This window comes from Phasianus colchicus, chromosome 12 (genome assembly GCF_987193195.1).
Source record: "Phasianus colchicus chromosome 12, bPhaCol1.hap1.1, whole genome shotgun sequence".
NCBI classification, from domain to species: domain Eukaryota; kingdom Metazoa; phylum Chordata; class Aves; order Galliformes; family Phasianidae; genus Phasianus; species Phasianus colchicus.
The window spans coordinates 9,273,590-9,296,281 of record NC_143447.1 but is presented as its reverse complement, the minus strand read 5'-3'; the positions used below and the strand labels follow the sequence as shown (position 1 = coordinate 9,296,281).

Genomic DNA, 22,692 nt, shown 5'->3' with positions numbered 1-22,692 from the left:
AGTCTCGTGGGGAAAACATTTAAGGTTTGAATTATTTTGCTTTATTTTGTTGTGTTGGTTGTGATTTAGAGGAAAAAGTAGAGTTACTGTCTGTGCCTACGTCCATTAAGAGGGATGTAATTGCAGGCGAGGAGAGTAGAGAGCGAATGACTGCTGGAGTGTGAGCTGTGGGAAGCAGCGTGCGGGTACTTGTGGGAGAAACGTTCGGGGCCACAATGACACAGGGATCGGGAAAACGTGAATGACACCGTTCTCTTCAGGGCAGGAGAGCCGCTCTGCCCTCCTTGCTGCGCGGTCTCTTCCAGCACGCAGACACTGAGCGTGAGCACGACGGCGCGGGGCCTGCGGCCACCAGCCCAGGTAACGCCGCTGGTGGAGCCGGGCCCGCTGCCTCTGCTACACGGAGCCAGCGCTGCAGGCCGGCATCCCTGTGCAGAGAGCCGCGTGCCCTGCCCGGATCCGGCCTCTGGGTCTGCGGTGTCTCTGAACCGACCCCAGGCCTCGCCCAGCGACACGCTGCGGGTCAAACGCACGAAGCCGGTGATGTGACGGCGGCAGGACGGAGCGGAGGCCGCGCCGGAGGAGGAAGGGGCAGCTGTTAACTCAGAGCATTCGCGGTACCGACGGGACGCCTCCGACGGCGTTGCAGCCGCGGCGCTCGGCCCCGTGCCGCCGGAACCGCCCCGAAGGGACCCCGGCCCGGTCCCGCTCCGGGACCCCGCGGGCCCGGCCCCGCCCGGCCGAGGCGGAGCCGCCGCCGTCCCCGCCCCCGCCTGCCCTCCGCGCCGGGTTACATGGCGGCGGCTGCGGCGGCGGCGACTGCGGCGAGGCGGGCGGGCGCCGGGCGGGAGCCGGTGGCGGGGCCGCGGGGCCCGGCCGTGTGAGCAGCGCAGCGCCCGATGAGCCCGGGGAGGCCCGTGAGTGCGGCGGGGGGTCGGGGGAAGGCGGGGCAGGGCGCGGGGCTCGCGGCCGCCCGCGCGGCCCGGCCCTCCGCACAAAGGCGCTTTGTTCCCTCCCGCCGCGGCGCCCCCTGCCCGGCCCGCTCCGCTCCGCTCCTCTCGCCCGGCGCGGCCCTGCGCACTGCGGCGGCGGAGCGGCGGGGAGGCGGGCCGCGCTGCGCCGCGCAACGGGAACGGCCGCCGCGGCGCCTCCCGGGCGGGGCGCGGGGTCCCTCCGCCGGGCCGGGGGCGGCGCGGCGCGGCCTGAAGGGCGTTTGAAGGTAGGGCCGGGCCGGGCCGAGCGCGGAGTTCCCCTCGGTCCGTTGCGGCCGCGCGGCGTGCGCTCGGCTCCCCGGGGGAGGATGCGCCCGGCGGGAGGCGGCCGGACGTCCGAGCGGCGCCGCGGGCGGGCCGCGCCTCGTGAAGTCGGCGGAAGTTTGGCAGCGCCGCCCGGGCGCTGCGGTACCGCCGGGCGGCTTGCGCGGAGCTCACGGCGGCACTCCGCCCCGGGCGGCGCCGAGCGCTCGTTCTGCGGGGACTCTGTGCCGTTTGTGTCCGGCGGGGCGCTGAGGTGATCGTGTGTCCCGGAGGAAGGAGCGGTCATTGTCTGCCGTCGTGTGCCCGGTGCTGTTGTGGGCACCGTTGTCAGCGGGCGCGTATCTGTGCGTGCCTATCAAAGCGCCGTGATAGCGCACGGTGTTTATAAACCAGCTGCGCGTTCCACAGAGCAGTGGCTTAAAGTTGAAGCAAGTTCTGGCTTGGGAGCAGGGGCCGCTAAGTGTGTTACGCAGCCAGCACGGGGACTGGAAGCTCTGCATCTCGCCCAGCCCTGTGCTGAGACTGTTGCCGGGCAGACGTTACATTTCTTCGGTAGCGGTAAGGAGTAGCGGCAGCTTCCATCCAGGTACCCAGAAGGAGCGCTGCGCTGCTGTCCCAACGTTGCTCACCGGGCTCTGTGACTCCTCCATCTCCTCCAGGAGACTTTTGTGACCCAGCAGCAATTGCTGGCACTCGGGGAGCAGTGGGAGGCAGCGAGCAGCGGTTCTGAGCTGGCGATGACTCACTGCCTACTGACTGCAACGTGGCTGCTCCGAAACAACGCCGCTGCCCTGTATTTTTGTAGTCAGAAGATAGCACTTAGCAGGTTGTATAATGCGCCGTTAGTCATTCCTGGGCTTTCTGTTGTGAGTAATGATTTGATCGTAATGCGGTCTGCGTGATTAAATTAACTCGTATCTTTCCATCCTGTTTGGATTTCAGAAAAAGTAAATGTCTCGTACTTGCCCTGTCGTAGTGCACATCCTGTTTCCTGAAGCAGCAGGAGAGCCCTGCGCACAAGTTGAGCACGGAGTCGGGCAGCTGCTTGCACAGTGCGTGGGGCTGCCGTGTGCGGGGTGAGGGCACCCTCAGCTGGGAGCAGTCTGCTGGGAGAACGTGGCTGGACCGCTCATAGAGCCGGGGAGGAAGGAACAAAAACAAGTAGTAATGATGATAATTTTTACATGGTGCTCTTGGAAAGGTGACAGGTGATCTGAGCAGAGCCATCGGTGCCAAGTGAGCAGCCGGTTCGGCACAAATCAGGGTGATTAACCCCTGTCTGTAATGCGCTGCCCTGTGTGACAGACCTTCTGGATTTAGGTTTGTTACATGACTGAGGAAGGGGTGATCGGCTTCTTTATTTACTATTTGTTTTCAAGACAGGTGCTCAGGCTGATGGTTATGGCTGACAGCGAAACTGAAAATGCATCAAGTGTGCTGGTGTTGTTGAAGTATGAGAGTCTGGAGAAACAAACCTTAATTTTCCTGAAGTTAAAATCAGCTCTGAAATGCAAAGAAGAAAAGTTATTACTTTGACCTTATTTTGGTTTTTAAAAAGTCATAACTTATTGTTGATTATCCTTTAATTAGTATTTTAGTTTGAGTGAAAGGAAGTTTAGGGTTAACTTCTTATTTTCTGTCCCTCCTACCCACATCTGGTCGCAGAACTGCTGGTGAGGTGTCTGTTTGCCATTAACTAGATGGGGAACCACGAGCAGTGTTTCCAACCCCAAGCAGAGCCCTGGGGCTGTGTGGGGCAGCAGGAAGAGCAGAGCACAGCACAGCTGTAGTGCTGCTTGTGAGAGGGGGTGAGCTGAAGTAGTGGGTGTAGTGCAGAAACATGTTTTTTGATTCAGGCATGGGTCTGCATGAACCTGCTGCACACCTGTTGTTTGTTAAGTTACTATAAAAAAGATCACTCTCAAATTATTGAATCTTAATTTGAGTTGTTTTAAAGCAGGCTGTTTCTGCTCAGACTGTCTCTGCTTGTCCTCATCCTTGCCCCATGAGGCACTGTCTTTTTTTGGGGGTCCAATTCCCAGCACTTCCTACTGGTTGGAGAGCTGGCTGGGCTTTGGGAGCAGGCTGCTTGCTTGAAGCGACACGGGGAGCTGGTAGCAGGATGGGGGTCAGACGGAGGGCTGCAGCAGGTTGCTGATGTCATCAGTAGATACTTGATTCCTTGGCTAAATTGCTCTGATTCTGGAGGTGATGATAATCCTTCTGAAAATGTCTTAATTAGTGGTTATGTAGTGAAAGGGTGCAGTAGAAACTGGTGACTAAAAGTACATTGTTTGGGGGGGGGTTTCGGAGTGAAAGCATTAGGATCCCCAGCTCCGTAAGCAAGTGGGACATCGCTCTGCTCTCCTGGAAGAAAGCAGCAATGTCATCCTCTTCTTCTGGTGCCGCTGCTTTCATGGTGTTTGGGGTAGCATCTGGGTTAGTGAGGAGCCCTGTGGTGCTACTCCCTGCTGCTGGTGGGTCAGTTCTTGTTTGAATCAGTTCCTGTGTTCTTTAATGGAACCAGCTGAAATGGAGGTTCCAGATGCGTTGCACAGCTGCTGCAACCCAGCCGTGTGTTGCTGAATCTTGAAGACATCAGTGATGTGAAACAGTAGGCTTAATTTGAAGGAGAGAGTAAAACTGCATGAGACAGCCCTACAGGTATAAAACACAACACAGCTGAGGGTGCTGAGGCAGAGGCCTGGACCTGGGGTAAGCATGAGATGTGACGTGTGGGAGCTCTAACAAGGGATTTCTGTGACGGTTTGTGGGATATGAGGATTGGAAGGGAAAATGATTAAAATGAACCAGTTTATCAGCAGGCAGCAGCTCAACGTGAGTGAGCCTGAAACTGGTGCATGTGATGGAGAAAATATTTTTAGGCTTTTATTTAAAAAAATAAAAACCAAGAGGCTGGGCAGCAAAGCAAAAGTTAATGCTTCTGGTGTAGGAGCGCTATACTTGGCACTCTCGATTCAAACAACAAAACCAGCAGAGGGTGACGTGTTTCCTTTCCTTCCTCCTTGCTGTGGGCTGTCCTGGATGCGTGCACATGGGTGCAAGGGAGGGCTTGGTGTCCTGCATATATAGGATATCTGCTTATATTGTTACAGGACAGCCCTGTGCTGCATGAGTGAGTGGTGGTCCTTGGAGCTCTGCTGCACTCCTGTTTCTGTTTGCCAGTCTGCCTTTTGTCTTATTTCTGCACGCATTTCTGATTAGCGAATTAAGAGGCTGTTTTAGAGTACATTAATAATTTGTCAGCTGCTGTGCTGCTAGGAGTATGGAAACTTGTTCTGCTTGTTCCTGGTTGTTTCACTGAAATGTTAACTGTAGGAACGCTCTCCCTTAAAACTTGTAGTTCTGAATACTAGGATGGTTTGGAAAATCTTTGCTTGCGTACAGGGCTGGCTGAAGAGCTCACATGTGTTCAGTGATTAACTATGTTTAGACTGAAGCTAGGACATCCTGTGGCTTGCTGTCACTCTGGTCCTTGGGGAAGAACATCCAAGTGGAACTGGCCAGAGCTTGCCTTGCTGTGCAGGGTGTTCCTTCTGACTCTTCTGTATGTGGTGTCTCTGAGCTTTTGGAAGAAACAGCGTGGATATTCTGCAGAAATATAATGCGGTTTTCCTGACAGCGTTCGGCTGCTGCAGACAGGGAAACCTACCGAGAAAATTGCTACTTTTGTTTTCATAACTAGTAATTGCATTTATTAGGCTATTAGAAAAATTAATGATGTCTGAAAGTGCCTGTATGTTAGAGGAAACGGAGACTGCATTGGTTGTTACGCGAAATGTTGTCCTTGTGATTTATTTCTTTCTATAATCTAGCATGACTAAATGTGGAGGTAGCTGGTAAACTGTAATTTATGTAATATCTAGGGGAGGTGTCCTTGTGATTCTTGCAACAATCAATCTGGAGAGGTAAAACAGGGCTCTGAGTAAGCTTCGTGCAAAGTCACAAGGATTTAAGGCAGTGGATGTGTGTGATGTATTCTGGAATTCAGTCAGTCTTGGAAGTTTATCCTTTTTCTTTTTATGAACAGTACTCGGTTATGTCTGATGGCAAAATAGTTAAATGCCCAGTTCTGGCTTTGAGTAAAAACAGAGTGGAAAGAATGACTTCAAAACTTGGTGGCTGAGGTACGGGATATTGTTGTTGCTGTGTGTCTTACTGTTGTGGAGAATTCCAGGTTCTGTATGGTGCTTCTTAAACTCTGGAAGATTTTTCATTTATGTGCCTTAGAGTCTCACTAGGTTATATATATATATACATAAAACTTTCACAATGCGTGTTTAGAAATGATGGTCTGGTGATTATTGTCAATTTCTTTCTGTAAGAAGCATGAGAAGAATACATCACTTCTAGTAGTTCAGCTTCTGTGGTGACCTGGCGTTTTGTGAGTGAACACTGAGCTGTATATCAAGGACAACGTTAGGAGCTGGGTGAGGAAGAGGACTTCTGTACATCCTGGAATACTGATCTCTTTTTGTCTTCTTTTCAGGTTGCCACGGAGTAAGATGGATGGTAGCTTTGATTGTGATTGTGGTGAGCTGGAGCCACCTGATCATTAACAGAAGGCATCTTTTGTAAATCAAGAGCTGCCAGTTTCCTGTTTAACCAGACTGTAAACAAAGGAGAGGAAAAAGGAGGAAGAAGAAAAAAATAGTGCTTACCAGCACCATAGAATGACGCTGCTCAGGACCAGTCCAACACTGAATGTATCTGCACTGTGAGGAGGAGGATGTTAATAGAAGCCTATTATGTGCATATTTATTCACATTTTTGTTAAATGTTAACCAGTTTAGCACAGTAGAGCTGAGTGCATAGTATGTCATTTCATTCCGTTTGAGTTTCTTGTGAGTATTTTCTTTAATGTCTGCAGAAATGCTGCACCTTTCTTGAACTATGAATGCTGCAATCTTTCTATCTTATGCTCGGTTTGAGTTCTAGAGCTGACGGGCTCTAAATTCAAGGGGACACAACAGGCCTGGCTGGCTCATAATGAAATGAGAGTGTCAAGAAACCATCTTGCAGTCGAAGCCAAGTGTTTCTTCTCCCTTTCTGTAAGACCTTTCCTTCAGATACCAGTGGAAGTGTCTCCGCGTGTTTACAGAAGCTTAGTAGTTTGAGGAAAAAGAAAACGTAAAGAATTTTAAAATGGCAGAAAAATTTGAAAGTCTCATGAACATTCATGGTTTTGATCTGGGCTCTCGGTATATGGACTTAAAACCACTGGGCTGTGGTGGAAATGGCTTAGTTTTTTCTGCTGTCGACAATGACTGTGACAAGAGAGTGGCTGTCAAGAAAATTGTCCTTACGGATCCCCAGAGTGTTAAACATGCTCTACGTGAGATCAAAATTATTAGAAGACTTGACCACGATAACATTGTCAAAGTATTTGAAATTCTTGGTCCTAGTGGAAGCCAGTTAACAGATGATGTGGGCTCCCTGACAGAGCTGAACTGTGTTTACATTGTCCAGGAATACATGGAGACGGATCTGGCTAATCTGCTAGAGCAAGGCCCTTTACTGGAAGATCATGCCAGACTTTTCATGTACCAGCTGCTACGTGGGCTCAAGTATATCCACTCTGCAAATGTTCTGCATAGAGATCTCAAACCAGCTAACCTTTTCATTAATACCGAAGACTTGGTGCTGAAGATTGGGGACTTCGGTCTTGCACGAATCATGGATCCTCATTATTCCCACAAGGTGTGTGAAGAGTGGAAATACTTAAGTGATACACTGACAACCATGCCTCCTTAAAATAGTATCTTCCTTCTTGCAGAATTAAATAAAATTGCTGGTTCTTGTCAAGGTACTTAGAGTAAAATGCAGTCTGTAGAAAGCTTCTTTAGCAGTAGGATATCAGATTAGGGGTCATACACACAGCAGAAATGAAATACTTGCAAATCAAATGAAATAGGTCTCTAGGTGACGTCTTTTATCTCAAATAGGGGCAATTAACAATTACTGTAGCATAAAATGAAGCATAATTAGATGTATTCAGAAAAAGCAGGTTATTTTTATCTGTGAATACCGAACTTGGGATTTTTCAAGAGCATCGTGTAGAGGCATAAGTGAGTAAGCCTTAGATAAGATTATGAATGGTACATGCGTAGTGTATGAGTGTGGCCATTTCCTGGGATTTATTCAGAGGTGCTGCGTTCCTGGTTGAGGTGATGTCTCCTCAGAGAGCTAATTATTTTGTCTGCATTTATTTGGCACCTGGGAATTATGAAGTTTTATTGTAGTGTCTGACTAATAAGTAGAATCATGCTTGTCTCTTGTTACTGTTCATTCATAAAGATAGTGCTGTTCCATTTTAAAAGGTAGTACATGACTTAGAACTATTCCTGAGACCACAAGACCAAAATTTTCAAGTGTTGCATCAAAACATAAGGGAAAAAAAGTAATTAAAAACGCACTACTTAAAAATGTAAGTAAGCATTTTGTTTGTCTGTTTTCATGTATTTGTTAGGGCCATCTTTCTGAAGGATTGGTTACTAAATGGTACAGATCACCCCGGCTTTTACTTTCTCCTAACAACTACACTAAAGCCATTGACATGTGGGCTGCAGGTTGCATCTTTGCTGAAATGCTGACTGGGAAAACCCTCTTTGCAGGTGAGTAGAAGAAAAATATTGTCTGTGTTCCTAAAAGGAATGGTGTTGCCTGATGATATTCCTAAGGAAAGGTTTGTTTTCCTGGTTAGTATCAATTCTCTCTGACTGTCAGGATAATGCTGTGCAGTTGTGCTGTGTGTCTTAGTTGTGTATTTCAATAAATAGCAGAATTTAACTTAGTGAGTACACACGTGGTTAATCTTCTTGTGACTTGGTTAAGCTCTGTTTATTGGCTGTGTAAGAAGTGTTCTAAAGCAGTGTTCTGTGAATCGATGTTTCCAGGGGTGTTAAGGGTTATGAATGGTCCTAGTATTGCATTCATAAGTATTTCTTAATTTAGTCAATCTAATTGCATCTTGCTTCTTTATATTTTAGATGGTGAAAGAGCAGGCCGTTTCCCCTTCCTCTTTTTTTTTCCTGTTTCAGTGTACACAACTTTGACCTGAGAAGGTTGCCAGCTTTGATAATCTTCAGACGATCTTGTGTTTCAGTGGTATTAGCAGGACTTGAGGATTTTGAAATGCAGTGTAGCATCCCCAAGGAAACATTTAACCTCCTGATTTTCTGGTAAAATAGTAAGGAGCACTCTGGTCTCATGGGGTGCTTTAGTTAGGATGAGGAGTGCTTTTCTGAGGCGAATCTCTGGGTAACCTTCCTGACCGCAATGTTGATTTTTAGCTCAGTGCACAAACTGGACTCAGATAAACCTAAACTGCTTTTTGCACTGTTGAGATGACTTGGTGTGTTCCCCCTGCTGATGGGCATTCAGTCCATGGAGCAGATGAGCTAGTCTAGAGCAGTCCCCTGAAATGCAGATTTCTGTGTGGCTTTTGGACCTTCAGCAACCGCTGTTCTGTTGCAGTTGGCTCCTGTTGGCCCAGCTTACTGGGGTTGTGTAGGTAAAACCCTCAGAGATTTGAGCTTGTGGTTCAAAAGTCACATAGATACATGTGGACTAAAACCTCTGCAGTAATTCTTACCTTTATACACCAAAATAAAGAAAGTGAAAGCATTTTCTCATTAAGTACTATTAAAGGAATACTGTCACCCTGAAATCATAATGTTACAGAAGTCAGTGAATAATATGCAAAGGGGATTTTCTTAGATTGCACTGAGTTGCTAACTCTGAGCTAATAATTATTGGAGTAATGTTCCCAGTGTAATAAATGCTCAACTGATAAGAGATATATTGGATTGCTTTGCCCCAAGTACTACTACTGAATAATTGAGAAACATGGGAGAAAGTCAGGATTTTTGCAGTTGCTGTGTAATGACACCAGTAGCATTTTGTTTGTTTGTTTGTTTTTTCCCTTGAATTGCATTAATATTTGCCAGAGTTACAGTGATTTAGGTTTTTTTAACTTGGTCTTAATAACCAAAATCTTACATTTCCAGACTCACTTATGTACCCCTGTTGCATTGCGTAGACACATTAAAAAAAGTTATTTAGATACAGCTGTGCCCTTCTGATTAATTTAGCAATGCCTATGTTTTCTGATTTGAAGAACAATGCACTTCTTAAAGTCATGCATTTGGAAAGTGAACATGTTTGGAAATATGCCACTTAACCTGTCCTGAGACTCTGAATCAAGTTATTTTGCAGAGTTGTTTGGAGGGCTTGTTTTGGTCAGTCTGTAACTTCCTGCCTGCGTCTGAATCATCCCCTCGGCATCTTGCTTTCTGGAAAGCTAAAGGGAACAGGAAGAAGAATGGGCTTTAAAATCCCAGAACACCTGGGGTGAGGGGGAGATGCAATATCATGGCAGAGGAGTCCAATAGCTTTTTCAAATAACATTGTTGGGTTTTTTTTCTTAATAAATCTTTTAGAATGTTAATTTCACCAAGAGTAGAATGAATAAAGCTGATTAATCTTAGCATGGATTGGATGTGAAGTAATAGTAGAGCAGAATTCTATTTGCAGCAAATTATGGGCAGTCTGATAGATTGTTTTAGGAATTTGTAGTATGTTGATGTGAAGCAGTACTGACCCAGCTGGGAAATGTAGGGCTCAGTTGCTTTCTCTTCAGTGATTTGGCTTTAGTATTTCTTTGCTCAACCTGGTAAATGGAGGGCAGGGTGTCCAGTGCAGGCTGTCATGCAGACTGCTGAAGTGAACCGATAGCATGTAGATGTTGAGATGATGCAGCCTGTTTCTGTATTTATTGTGACGTGTCAGTATCTCTGATGGCCCTGAGCTCTTTGGGAAGGGAGGGAAGCACTGGCATGCAAATAACCCTGTATACAGAGATGGAAGTGCTTGAAGTAGAAATGACAGCGTGTGTCTTTTCTTGGCCTTTAGGTGCACATGAACTTGAACAGATGCAGTTGATTCTAGAATCAATTCCTGTTGTACATGAGGAGGACCGTCAGGAGCTTCTCAATGTAATTCCAGTTTACATTAGAAATGATATGACTGAGCCACACAAACCTTTAACTCAGTTGCTTCCAGGCATCAGTCCTGAAGGTAAGTAATTCCAAAGAAATATTTCTTATAATTAAAAAAAATCATGGAACAGTGGTTATCAATGTAGCAGTGCACGTCTTAAGTGTTACATGGAAGTTTCAGTTGGAAGAATCTGTCTTCTCTGAAGAAGTGTCTTCTATTGTAATAAACAACACAATTTGATTACATGATAGCTACTTGGTCGTGTTGGGAGTAGAATTATGCATCTGTGCTGGACCTGCTAATGCTGGGAGACTGACAAAACTGCTCTATTTTGAGACACTAGCATTCTAAATATAAAGGAATGTTGGGATTGAGTCAGTTTAAAACAACTCTTGCAAATGTTGTTTGTTTTTTTTTTAAAGTCCTCAAAACAATCTGTTTTGAATCTTAGTTACTGACAGCAGTGTTTCATGATAGTTGGTGGGTACTGATTCCATCTGAAGCATTCTGTCTTGTAGTATTTCTTTTTTCCTGTTTTAGGCTAATTTATTGTAGATCCTAGGTTTGACCTCTACTCTTCTGTTTACTATGGTTGCCAAATAGTGGTTTGGGGTTTTTTTTTGGCAGTAAAGTGCTAGTAATAGATACCTCACAGTTGGCAAGCTACACTTTCTAAGCAGATGCACACCTCCAGAGCTGAGCGTTATGCTGTGATCTTCAATTCTAGATGTCTGAAATGTCATTTTTCTCCTTTTAAATACCTTCTACTCTGCAGCACTGGACTTTCTGGAGCAAATTTTGACATTTAGTCCCATGGATCGATTGACAGCAGAAGAAGCTTTGTCCCATCCTTACATGAGCATTTATTCCTTTCCAACGGATGAGCCTATTTCAAGTCATCCTTTTCACATTGAAGATGAGGTTGATGATATTCTGCTGATGGATGAAAGTCACAGCCATATTTATAATTGGGAAAGGTAAATTTGTTGCTTACTGTGGCGTGTAGCATGACTGAATTGTTTCCTATTTGAAGTCATGTTGCTTCTTGGGCATTGTTTCCTTTTCTACTTGTTTCTTAAGAAAGAATCACTGGGCTTATGACTCATAAGACTGACCTGGATATGCTTATATATTTCTGAGATATGTTTGGGGATCTAAAATCTAAAGTTTAATCTTTCCATTACTGTTTAGTTTCTTTTCCCTCCCCCTCCATGTTTTTATTTTGTGTAGATTGCTCTTGTCCAATGCTCGGTACGTACAGCAATAAAGAGAATTACAGTAGCGGTATCTGAAGTGCGTTAAACTTTACAGAAGAGCTCTGTAGATGGAGTGAGCTGTTGTACATAATTCTGGATTTGAATCTTTCAGATGTGCATATGAGGATTGCTTTATGCCAGATTAAATTAAAAAAAAAAAAAGCAAAACAACAAACAACCTGGAAGAGGTACCTGATTTGATAAATGAAAAACTTCTGTCATCTATATTGAATTGTCATTATTCTGTGAGGGAATTGCTAAATGTAACTGTCTCTGTCTTGGGAGCTAGAAGACTGTTTTTAGCTGCTAACGCTTAGGAAATTGTTTTGCAGATACCATGAAAGTCAGTTTTCAGACCATGACTGGCCTATTCATAATAACTATGAAGCTGATGAAGTTCAGCGTGATCCAAGGGCTCTTTCTGATGTTACTGATGAGGAAGAAGTGCAAGTAGATCCTCGCAAATATTTGGATGGAGATCGTGAAAAGTATCTGGAGGATCCTGCTTTTGACACCCACTTCTCTACTGAGCCTTGCTGGCAGTATTCAGATCACCATGAAAACAAATACTGTGATCTGGAATGTAGTCACACTTGTAATTACAAAATGAGGTCATCTTCATACCTAGATAATTTAGTTTGGCGAGACAGTGAAGTTAACCATTACTATGAGCCCAAGCTTATTATAGATCTTTCAAACTGGAAGGAACAGAGCAAAGAAAAGTCTGATAAGAAAGGCAAGTCTAAATGTGAAAAGAATGGATTGGTGAAAGCCCAGATAGCGCTTGAGGAAGCATCACAGCAACTTGTTGAAAAAGAAAGGGAGAAGAATCAAGGATTTGACTTTGATTCGTTTATAGCAGAAACCATTCAGCTTAGTTTACAACACGAGCCTACTGATGTTGATAAATTAAATGACTTGAATAGCTCGGTGTCTCAAATGGAGTCGAAAGGATTAATATCGAAGTCGGTAAGCAGAGAGAAGCAGGAGAAGGGAATGGCTAACTTGGCACAGTTAGGAGCTCTGTACCAAACTTCTTGGGACAGTCAGTTTGTAAGTAACGGGGAGGAGTGCTTCCTCATAGACCAGTTCTGTTGTGAGGTGAGGAAAGATGAACAAGCTGAAAAAGAAAATACTTACACCAGTTATTTGGACAAATTTTTTAGTAAGAAAGAAGATGCTGAAATGCTAGAACCTGAGCCAGTAGAAGAGGGGAAGCTTGGGGAGAAGGAGAGAGGAGAGAGCTTTCTCAGTAACAGTGGAGAACTCCTCTTCAACAAGCAGCTTGAGGCTATAGGTATTCCTCAGTTTCATAGCCCTGTTGGTTCACCACTGAAATCCATACAGGCCACGCTAACGCCTTCTGCTATGAAATCATCTCCCCAGATTCCCCACAAAACGTACAGCAGCATTCTGAAACATCTAAATTAAAACACTCAGCAGACATTTCTTTTATATTCATGAGCTGTGTTTGTCTTTTTTTATTACTAGTGTAAGTAATTTTTTTACTTGAATCAGACGGTGTAATTTTGGTATGGATTTCATTAGCTTTCTGTTTACCATTGTTTTTACAATCCAGAATTACTTTCTATACATAAGTTAGTTTTGTTTTTAAACTGGCATGTCGTTTGCACACAAAATTAAAGAATAGAGCAAAATAATGCAAAATGCAGGAGGTAACAAAAAATGCACTAAACCAAGTAAAAAAAAAAAAAGAAAAAAAACAAAACCATTCTCTCAGTAAAACAGTGTCCATGTTTTGCAGAAAAAAAAAAAAAGAAACTTGCCTTGAAATTTACACAGTGAGACTGTACATAATTGCATGAGAATATCTATTTTTCCCAAAAGGTTTTTTTCATTCATGCGTCTTTCAGAGTTTTTCATACTGTACACATTTCTTAGACACATGATACCAGCAGCAACTGAAACGAATGCAGAATTTGGTACGCATGTGTTATCTACCTCAAGGTAACAGCAGTATGTGGCAAAACATTAACCACCCATAGTGCTTCTCATTATGCACTTCTATTTAGCCAGCATTATTGTAGTAGCTATTCTTACTGAAAACCATTCAATATTTATAAATGTTCTGGTATGCATTCTTTATAGTGAAGTGTTAATATGCAGCACTTTTATTTATTTTAGCAAATAAGTATATTTCTGTAATTATAGAAAGTCAACTTAATTTTTGAGTTACGTTTCAGATAAAAGTTTTTGTTTAGCACTATGGTTTTATTGCCTACATAGCTGGATATATATTAACATCGGCTTATTCTGAGGCTATCCAATACATTTTTTTTCTAGTTTTCATTTCAAGTAAAGCACTCACTGTGTATAGGAATTTGTAATTGGAGGTGCTTGATCTCTACAAAAGAAATTAGGAATCGCTTTATTATAAAATGCTCCTAGAAGTCTTAATTGTGTTCATTTCTAAAAAATTTTGTAATGTTAGTTGTGTGCATGGAAATAATTAAGGTACAACATTACTGTAGGTTAAAGTTCTATATGGTGAGACATTTTGTTTTTACTGTATGTTTTTACTGAATGATTCCTGCCCCCTTCCTTCCCCCCTGAAGCAAGCATGAATTAAAATTAGGTTAAATATAGCATGTAGCATCTCGGTCTTCTGAAAATTTGTTTTCCCTTCTGATTTTTTTTTTTTTAATTAAATACTGGATGTATCATTGGCTCCCCTGTTTAAAACGAAAGACAAATAAAAACATGGCCAGCAAAAAATGACTGTTGTTTCCTGGTGCTTTATACTAAGAGAAGCAAACAGCTGTGACTGTAAAAACCACTGGCAGTGCTATGAGGGCAGCGGTGCTTCTGGGTCCTGTGCTGCAAGGAGCTCAGGGAGAGTAGGAGCCTGTCTTGTGCAGGGCAGGCTCCAGAGATGGGATGGGACACGGGATATGGTAGGGGGATATGGTAGAGGGATAGGACAAGGGGAAATGGTTTAGGTTAGGTATCAAGAGGAAGTTTTTCATGCACAGAGGGGTGATGCACTGGAACAGGTTGCCCAAGGAGGTTGTGGATGCCCCGTCCCTGGAGGCATTCAAGGCCAGGCTGGATGTGGCTCTGGGCAGCCTGGTCTGGTGGTTGGTGACCCTGCACATAGCAGGGGGTTGGAACTCAGTGATTGTTGTGGTTCTTTTCAGCCCAGGCCATTCTATGATTCTGTGTGCTTCTGCCACTGTGTACAGCCTGAGCATAAGGGAGTCTTGTGCAGGGGTACAGCTGTGATTACAGCCTGAGTGTGTAACTAACTGATAACTGTGTACCTGTTGAAAGTGTGATTCAATTTCAGAGTGTAAGTGAGCAGCAATTAACTTCTTAGACTTGTTATCGAAGAACAGTGCACCTGCATGCAGTGCCTTCATGTCACTGGTAACCTGCAGTAAAGGTAAGCAGCAGAGAAGCCCACCAGTATTCCAGCATAAAGAGATTTCAGGAGCAAGAGCAGGTAACTGTTAAAAAGTATTTGGAAAAGTGTAGACCAAGTCTCCGTTGCAGCTTGCTTTAAGAGCAGCAGTATTTACTTCTTTTCTAGTTCACTTCTTTTCTAGTTCTTCCCATCAGAGCTCTTCCTGAGGTAGCTAATTAGCTGTACAATAAAACTGCATCTTCTGGCAAACTCCTGGAACTTTCTCTATAATGTTTCCATTTCTCCTTCTCTGGCAGCTGCAGCTTTGTTAGAACAAGGACACTGTGTGTGCTACTGAGCTTTGGCATAGCCCCTTCCCTTTGTACAGATGGGGCTGGGGCAGGAGGAAGGATGTTGGCCCTTTCCCATAAGGGAGGGTCTGGACTGGAGTGCAGCAACATCTCCATAGGAATAGGGGAAGTGCTTAGGAACTGCAGTTGAAATTCAGCCTGAAAGCACATCTTGTTCAAAAGTACACTTAAAAAATACAGTCTCAGCTTGTGATGGTAGAGTGGGAGCATTTTACACAAGAAAGCAGCAGTCAGGTGCTGAGGCTGTGTGGTTCTTCTCTCCTTTGCAGCTGTGGTGCCAGCCCTGCTTGAAGAGGTTGCACATGCTGGCAATTGGAGGGTACAGCCAGACCATTGTGCTTATTAAGGAGGAGTAATCCCCTATGCAGAGATTAAAGAAAATGGAAGCGCTCTGTAAGGATCACGCACAGTTAAATCAACTGCTAGAAAACAATGATAACCCAGGCGTGGAGTTGTTGGTTTTTCCAGGATAAGAGGCAGAAGCCCTGCAGTATGAGAATGGTCAGAGCAGGGCTTTGAGAAGCACCCTGGGGTGGGGGGGTTCTGTGCTGTGCTCACAGCCCTGCTCACCCCTGGAGGAAAGTAGGGCAGTTCCATGCATGGTCCTTGAGCTGTGACCTAGCAACTAAATTATCTTTTAAAACAAATTACAGGAAAAAGCTTATATTGTAAGCCAGGTAGAGGGATGACTGTTTAGTGCCATGGTGCTTGCCAAGGAAAATGGAACACCCTTGTTTAACAAAAAAGCAAGAAATGAGGATGCTAGCCATCTTTTTAAAAAGTACTTTTTCTCCTGCATGCGGTCTTTAATTAAAGGCATCATTTAAAGCGTATCTAACAATGACTTCAGCTAGAAGAGATGTTTACCCTTACGTAACAACCAGGACAGAGCATGTTGAATGTACTGTCATCACACGGGCTCTAATAGCGCTGAACACTTTGTTCTGATCAAGAGTTCTCAGTCACAGTCAGCCAATTCCGACAATTATATTTAGTTTTAACTTAATAAGATTTACTATATATAATCCCATACATGGCTATAAGAGGGCCCAAGCTGCACTCAGAGGTGTTGGTGCAGCACAGCTCAGTGAGCTCTGTGGGGCCAGCAGCTCCTCACCCCCTGCTCTGCTCATTCCTGCCGCAGGCTGCAGAGAATCGCAGCTGGGCTCCTGGTGAAGCTGGAGCCACACTGTTGTTCAGGTTCCTTCTGATTATTGGTGCAGTGGAAATAAGTCTCTGAACAGCACAGCACCATTCTGCAAGCACTTCAGTCAGCTGTTGCACACAGTGACTGTCTTTTTGCTGGCATTTGTCTATCACATCCTGACTGCAAAGCAGTCCTTCTATAGTGAACACCGATAATAACATTCCTCTCCTAATCTGTGCACTGTCCTACTGCAGCCAAATTTACTTTTAACCTTTATGTCACCCAGCCAGAATGTTATGTATGGTGAGAAGTGAGAAAGGATGCTGGGTGCAGAACAGGGACCTTGTGACTAGCCTGAATTCAGAGCCAAGCAATGCGGTACAATCTCTGACCTCCCATTGTTCCCCTTAGCCAAATGAAGGGTCCTGGCAGCTGTGGGCTCGAGGAGCTCTCAGGAAGCACTTGTGCATTGCCTTTAGGAATCGATTGCTTCTACACTTCTTGTCCAATGGAGGCACCAGCCAAGGTCCTTCTGTATTGTGGCAAGCAGTGATGCAGCTGTGCCTACTTCCCCATCAATCATGTCCTTCACTCCAGCAGGGACAGAGGTGGCCTTGGTTGGTGTCAGCGGGAGGCAAGGGCCTTGTAGAGGAGACAAGGGGAAGGGCTTTTCCCTTCTCCATTTTTTGCATTGGGGTTGATCTACCCTTACTCTTAATGTGCTCTGCTGATGTGTCACTAAACACATCCACATCACCGAATTGGTTGTTGGTGTGGTATTTTTTTCCCCCTTAGTTTTGCAATTTGTTTCTTACTCAGCAGAAGACTGTTTTGTCCTGCTCTGCTTCCATATGACTTAAACCTTTTTCCTTGTTTTCACAACTTCTAGTCCAGGCTTAGAGCATTCTTCCAGCAGTTGCTTGCAGCTGGGGACAGTGCAGGACATGGAGGTGATCTCCTGCCCGCTGAGCCTGCTGCCCACTCAGATGAGGCCTGGTGAGATTCAGCCTTCCTCGGTGCATGAATTCCTCTGTGCTCCTCAGGCTGTACCCTGGGCAGCATGGAGGACTCACGGCCTCCTTAATCCCACCACGGCAGGTACAAGGTAAGGATAAATCCCCACAGCATCTTTCTAAAAAGGTGTCCATACTGCATATACTGCCAGGATCCATTTCCTGCATGGTGACCACCACTCTGCTTCCACTCACGCCTTCAGGCTGGGGCTAATAGAAGTCAGCATGGTTGTCTAAGCCCACAGTGGTGATAAAGGGACATTTTCCCATCCCTTTCCTTGGGGATGCCATTTAGAGAGTGCTACAATCAGAAAGGTCAATACAAGGGAAGGGTGATACAGGAGCACAGTAGCAAAGGGACTAACACAAATGGAATGGTGTTACAAAGACAAAGGAAAAGTACTCACCCATCTCTGAAGATCTGTACTCATGGGGAAAATCCACAAAAGAAGGAAATCCAACCAGAAATGCTTCCCCTTGGCAGTCAGCCCTTAAATGGGGTCTAAGAGAAGCTCAGCCAGGCTCCACCCCTGCTGGTCACACAGCTGAATTGCCTTCACCTGTGCTCCCAGGGCTGGGTCCCTTCCACAGGTGCTCAATCAGTGGTTCAGGCCCTGACTCAACAGTTTCCATATTGAGAGGATTAGCAGCTAAACCCCCAGTGTTACGAGCTGCACAAAGACAACATTTCCATTTAATGTTGTTCTTGAATTTTATCATTTTTAATCATTTAAAGCCACAGAACCGAATAACTGAATGACAGATTTATTGTGGCTTCTGTGTTTGTTTGGATATAGATTTAAACAGTACAGTTTTTGAAATAGCTGCATAGCTAGCAGAGACTTTTTTAAAGCCATGATTAATAAAGCAGATGGGTTTGTTTTTTATTTTCTATTATGTCTGCCTCTCAGAATTCTTTCTGCTAATACTACAGAGTTTCTTAGCAAATATGGTATTGACACTTACTGAATGATTGTTACTTCTATGTACATAATTATCACATGGATACCTACATGCAATACTGCACTGATTTTCCATGGTTCTTCATGTTTCTCGGGACCCAAAATGTGACAGACTGTGACCATTTACATGGTGTGCTCCTTCACCTGCCCTCAGCACTGCCATCCCTCTTTTTCATCAGATGAAGGCCATAAAGTATTGCTTACAACCCATCAACCTGGCTCCATATCTATTGAGCTGATGCGGCCCCAGAGGCACGGCCAAGCAGCAGGACGAGGCGCAGGGGCCTCTGGGGAGCGATATTTCTCTTGTGCTGCTCTCAGGCTACTTTCAAAGCTGCAATGCAAGCAACATGAAAACCACATCACGTATCTCTCAGCTAACTGTCTGCCTTCAAACAGCCAGCAGCTGCTAGTGCCAGGGTGCATTTGCTGCAGGTTGTTGTGTGTCCTCAGCTGTGGGGATGCTCCTTAGTGATGGCAATGGCACCAACCCAGCTTTGTGTATCCATTGCATTGGAACAGCCACTGCCCTGAATACTCCTCTGCTCCCCAATGGGAAGTTTTGCCCCATGGGAGCAGCCTGTGCGCCCACCAGTAGCCACAGAAACCCCCTGACCCTTGGGCAGCCCATAAGCTACTTTCCCATTAGTGCTAGTTTTAAATATTTCCCTCTAGAAATCTCTCCCGGCACCACATTAATCCAATTTACAGCGTCTGGCTCGAGTGAAGTATGACAAGAATTTGCTTAAGACACATGATCTGTGATGGGGAGCGAGGGGCCGGGGTCACACATCCCGTGGGAGACAGGGCCACAGGGGAGACACTGCTGCTGCTCACAGGGCATGGGTTCAGTGCCCTCCTGCCTGCCCTCTGGGAGTGGGACCACAAGGAACCTGGACAAAATGTGTGGTGCCCTCTGGAAGAAGTGGGACAGCTATTGTCCCTGTGCCATTCACACATGGTGCAACCAAAAGAGTGAGCTCAGGGAAGGCCAGCTGCTGCAGTCTGGTGGATGTAACACCAAGCAGCACAGGGACAGGTTCTGCTGTAGTCAAGGTGCTGTGGAGGAAGGAGAGAGGATCCCGAGTCCAGCTGCAGGTGGCACATTCAGGCTCTGGTTACAAAACGAATCTGAACGCCCCATGCACCGAATGCTCCCTCCTCCTGCTGAAACACTAAGCCAAAGGATTTATCAGGCTCTTATGTAACACGCTTTTAGGGTTTCCAGCAGAAATAGGTGCTCTAAATATAAATGATTTGCAGATAAAATAGGCTTATATAAACCACTTCTACTTTATATAACCCCTTGCTGGTGCTGCAGCCGATGCTCACACCAGCTCAGGGCCAGCAGCAGCTGTGCCAGGGTGTGCTGGTGCCCAATGGGAGCCCCCACACAGACACAGCCATGGCTCCTCCAAGAAGAAAATGCAGACACTAGCTCATGGAGGGGCTCCCTTAATCAGTCATTGCACCAAGGCCAACTCTGGAAGCTGTGGTTGCAGCAGCTGCTGAGCAGGGAGAAAAATGATGCAGACAGTTCCTCCAGTGCAGCCACATGCATCCGTTAGGAAAGGGAGGTTCAGAAGTACACAAGAGCGAGCACTGCTTTGCACCCATCACTGCTGCACACTTTCCTGCACAGCCAGCTGCTCCAAGGGCTCTACTGATAAACCTCTGTTCCCCTAGCTTGGTTCAGCAACACGCCAGAAGCCACAGCAGTGGCCCATTAGTAAGGGCAGCAACAATTAGCTCTGAGATATGGCCTCTCTGGCACCAAGCAGCGGTTGCTATGTTACACCCTGAGCAGGAAGGATCCAGCCAGACCTCAGACGGGAGCTCCATGCCTCACACCAAGCATGTCTTGGGCAGGGGGACCGACTGCCAGGTGGTTTTGGCTGCTGGTCTGAGTACAACACATGCATATCATTATGTATAAATACAGAGAGAAATACATAGCTATGCATATCTATCTTCTTCATACACGCACCTATATTTTCATACATTCGAGAAATAAGAATGCATTTCTAAGCTGCAGCATATTTTTACAGCAGAGCAACGTGATTTATATCTCTGCCATTAACATTTTCATTCAAGTAACTGCTTATTTATTCCTGTAGCAGATAAGCTGTTCTGACAACGTGGGAAGATGCTGTTTATGAGGCAGCCAGGGCTCTCAGCAGCCTGCATTATTTCTGGTGGGACTGTCAGTTCTCCAAACATCAGTACTTCATTTTTAACACAGATCTGTTGGAAGACATTTGATCCATCCTGTTTTTGTCAGCCACAGACAGCAAATTAGCCATGGAGAGGCTGCGTGTGACCTTCAGAAGTGACCACCACTCTGTGCTCCAGAGCTGATGCCAGCAGCAGCGTGCTCCTGTGTGTGCTGGGGGACAGGAAGCCCCAGCGGGCAGCCCAGCTCCATAGGGAGAAGCCTGACCCCGACACAGGCAGCACCTGTGGGCACCACGCTCCCACGGAGGCCACCTGTCCAGCTGCACATGCACACATTTTGCCTTTGCTGTGCTGTGCTTAGAGCCAGATGGGCAACACACGCTGATGAGGGCAGGCTGGATTGAATGCCTGAAACTGCAAGTGGAAAACTCATCGCGCTGGCAGTAGCCAGGCGAGTTTGTGCCAGCACAAAGCCTCGGGGCAAGTGGCGACTGCTGAGTGCTGCTGGCGGGTGTGCTACTGGAGCCGGGCTCGTAAAGGTGGGCATTTCCGAGGCAGACAGGCGTCTGCGAAGAGCAGGCAGCTGAATACAGAGGAGCCACCCTAACTGCCTTTTTTGTAAGAGCGGTGACACGCATTTTTCTGTTAGAGTAACAGCGTGAAGCACCACCACCTGTCTAAACTGCGCCTCCCCAGCAACCCACACGCAGCGGGCCGGTTGCGGGAGAGCTGCGGGCGGCAGCGCAGTGCCCCCCGGCGGCCGCAGCGCTGCGCTGCGCTGCGCTGCGGTGCGGTGCGGTGTGGTGCGGTGCGGTGCGGTGCGGCCGGGCGGGTGCGCTGCTGCTCCGGGCGGCCGCGGAGGGGAACGACCTACGAGTGAGGGGACGGGGAACTGCTGCTCAGTACTTTTAGCTTTTGGCATTTCCACAGCACTTTCATGTCCTGAACTGCGGTCACTTGACCCTTGGGGCAGCTGATAGCGCCGTGTGACGCGGGGGCCGTCGTGGCCGTGACTCAGTGCCTCGTGTCGGCCCCATCTGCTGACTGCCCACCCGCACCCCGAGAGCGGCCTTTCCCCGACTGTGCTGTGACCCGATCCCCGGAGCGCAGTGCCCGCAGTTAGCACTCGCAGCACGCGGCTCTGCGGGGCTTTAATTCATCTCTGGGCGCAGCACCGCATCCCAAACCCCATCCGTGACTTGAGATGGGCTCTGCCACAGCCCCATCCATGCCCTCTCTGCAAAGCAGAGCGGTGGCACGCAGCCCGACGCCAGGCACGCAGATGCTCGCGGCACTGCGGGGTTCACTGTAGCACATTTGCAAGGGAAAGGCCGTGTCAGCCCTCGGCAGGCAGCACCGTCCCGGCCTCAGCCCGCAGCCGGCTGCAGCGCTGACAGAACGCTTCTGCGGGCAGAGTGCAAGGGCTCTGGAAAAAATAAATAAATCTGAAAGTAGCAGACTCAAGCATCTCTGAGCCATGACTGTGTGCCACACAGTGCGCTCAGCTGACCGGACACGCTGGAGTCATCGCTCTGAGCGGATGAGGATGGGGCTGGTTTGTGCAATTCGTGATAACAGCATTTTGCAAACATGATGAAAATGTGTGGTAAACCCCAGGCAAACTGCAGCAGCCTGTGCACACAACCCATGCAAAATGGGTGTGTCAGCATGGCCGAGCCCTCCAATTCTGCTGTGCTGCTGCTCACAGTATGGCACGGACCCAAGCAGGATCTAGGGCTGGGCTCCACAAGGCCACCATCACCTCATTGGGTCCCCATCTACTGCTCCCTGTTTGCAGTCCATGCTACAATGACAGGCTGAGGAATGAGCCCAGGCTATGCTTCCAAATTCTTCATGGAGGCAGAAACCCACTGCTCCAGACCCAAAACCCAGGTGTGGGGAGGGTGCAGCCAAAGTGCACACAGAGTCAGCAGGATGGCACTGGCCATGGGGCTGGTGGCAGTGACAGATGTCCCCATGAGCTGTGCCTGCAGCACTGGAGCTGCTCCACACCATAGCCAACAGCCTCCTGCTTCTGGCTCCAAGCTACGACAGCTTTTGGAGCCCTAGCTGGTGAATGCCAACCCAGCCATGGCTGCTCTCAAGGTTCAGAAAACAAACACTTCT

The 22,692-nt window shown here is 46.9% G+C and overlaps 1 protein-coding gene across 8 annotated transcripts; it reads left to right on the top strand.

Moving 5' to 3' along the window:
• The first annotated feature begins 3 nt into the window (after window positions 1-3).
• On the top strand, window positions 4-14,494 carry MAPK6 (mitogen-activated protein kinase 6). 8 transcript variants are annotated; one of them, XM_090148869.1, is made up of 6 exons: window positions 4-24; window positions 5,767-6,977; window positions 7,747-7,891; window positions 10,191-10,355; window positions 11,053-11,254; window positions 11,866-14,494. In XM_090148869.1, exons 2-6 carry the CDS (start codon window positions 6,423-6,425, stop codon window positions 12,962-12,964), a joined length of 2,166 nt encoding a protein of 721 aa, XP_090004995.1. In that variant the 5' UTR covers window positions 4-24; window positions 5,767-6,422; the 3' UTR covers window positions 12,965-14,494. The 8 variants fall into 8 exon arrangements, with proteins under 8 accessions (XP_090004995.1, XP_090004994.1, XP_031472427.1 ...); XM_090148868.1 differs by lacking the exon at window positions 4-24 and adding an exon at window positions 39-360; XM_031616567.2 differs by lacking the exon at window positions 4-24 and adding an exon at window positions 784-917.
• The last annotated feature ends 8,198 nt before the right edge of the window (window positions 14,495-22,692 follow it).

What these genes read in the sequence shown, in the direction of transcription:
- MAPK6 (XM_090148869.1), top strand. Translation starts at nt 6,423, where the DNA reads ATGGCAGAAAAATTTGAAAGTCTCATGAACATTCATGGTTTTGATCTG. An exon ending in ATCCTCATTATTCCCACAAG is followed by an intron (nt 6,978 to 7,746) that starts GTGTGTGAAGAG and finishes TGTATTTGTTAG; the next exon opens with GGCCATCTTTCTGAAGGATT. An exon ending in CATATTTATAATTGGGAAAG is followed by an intron (nt 11,255 to 11,865) that starts GTAAATTTGTTG and finishes ATTGTTTTGCAG; the next exon opens with ATACCATGAAAGTCAGTTTT.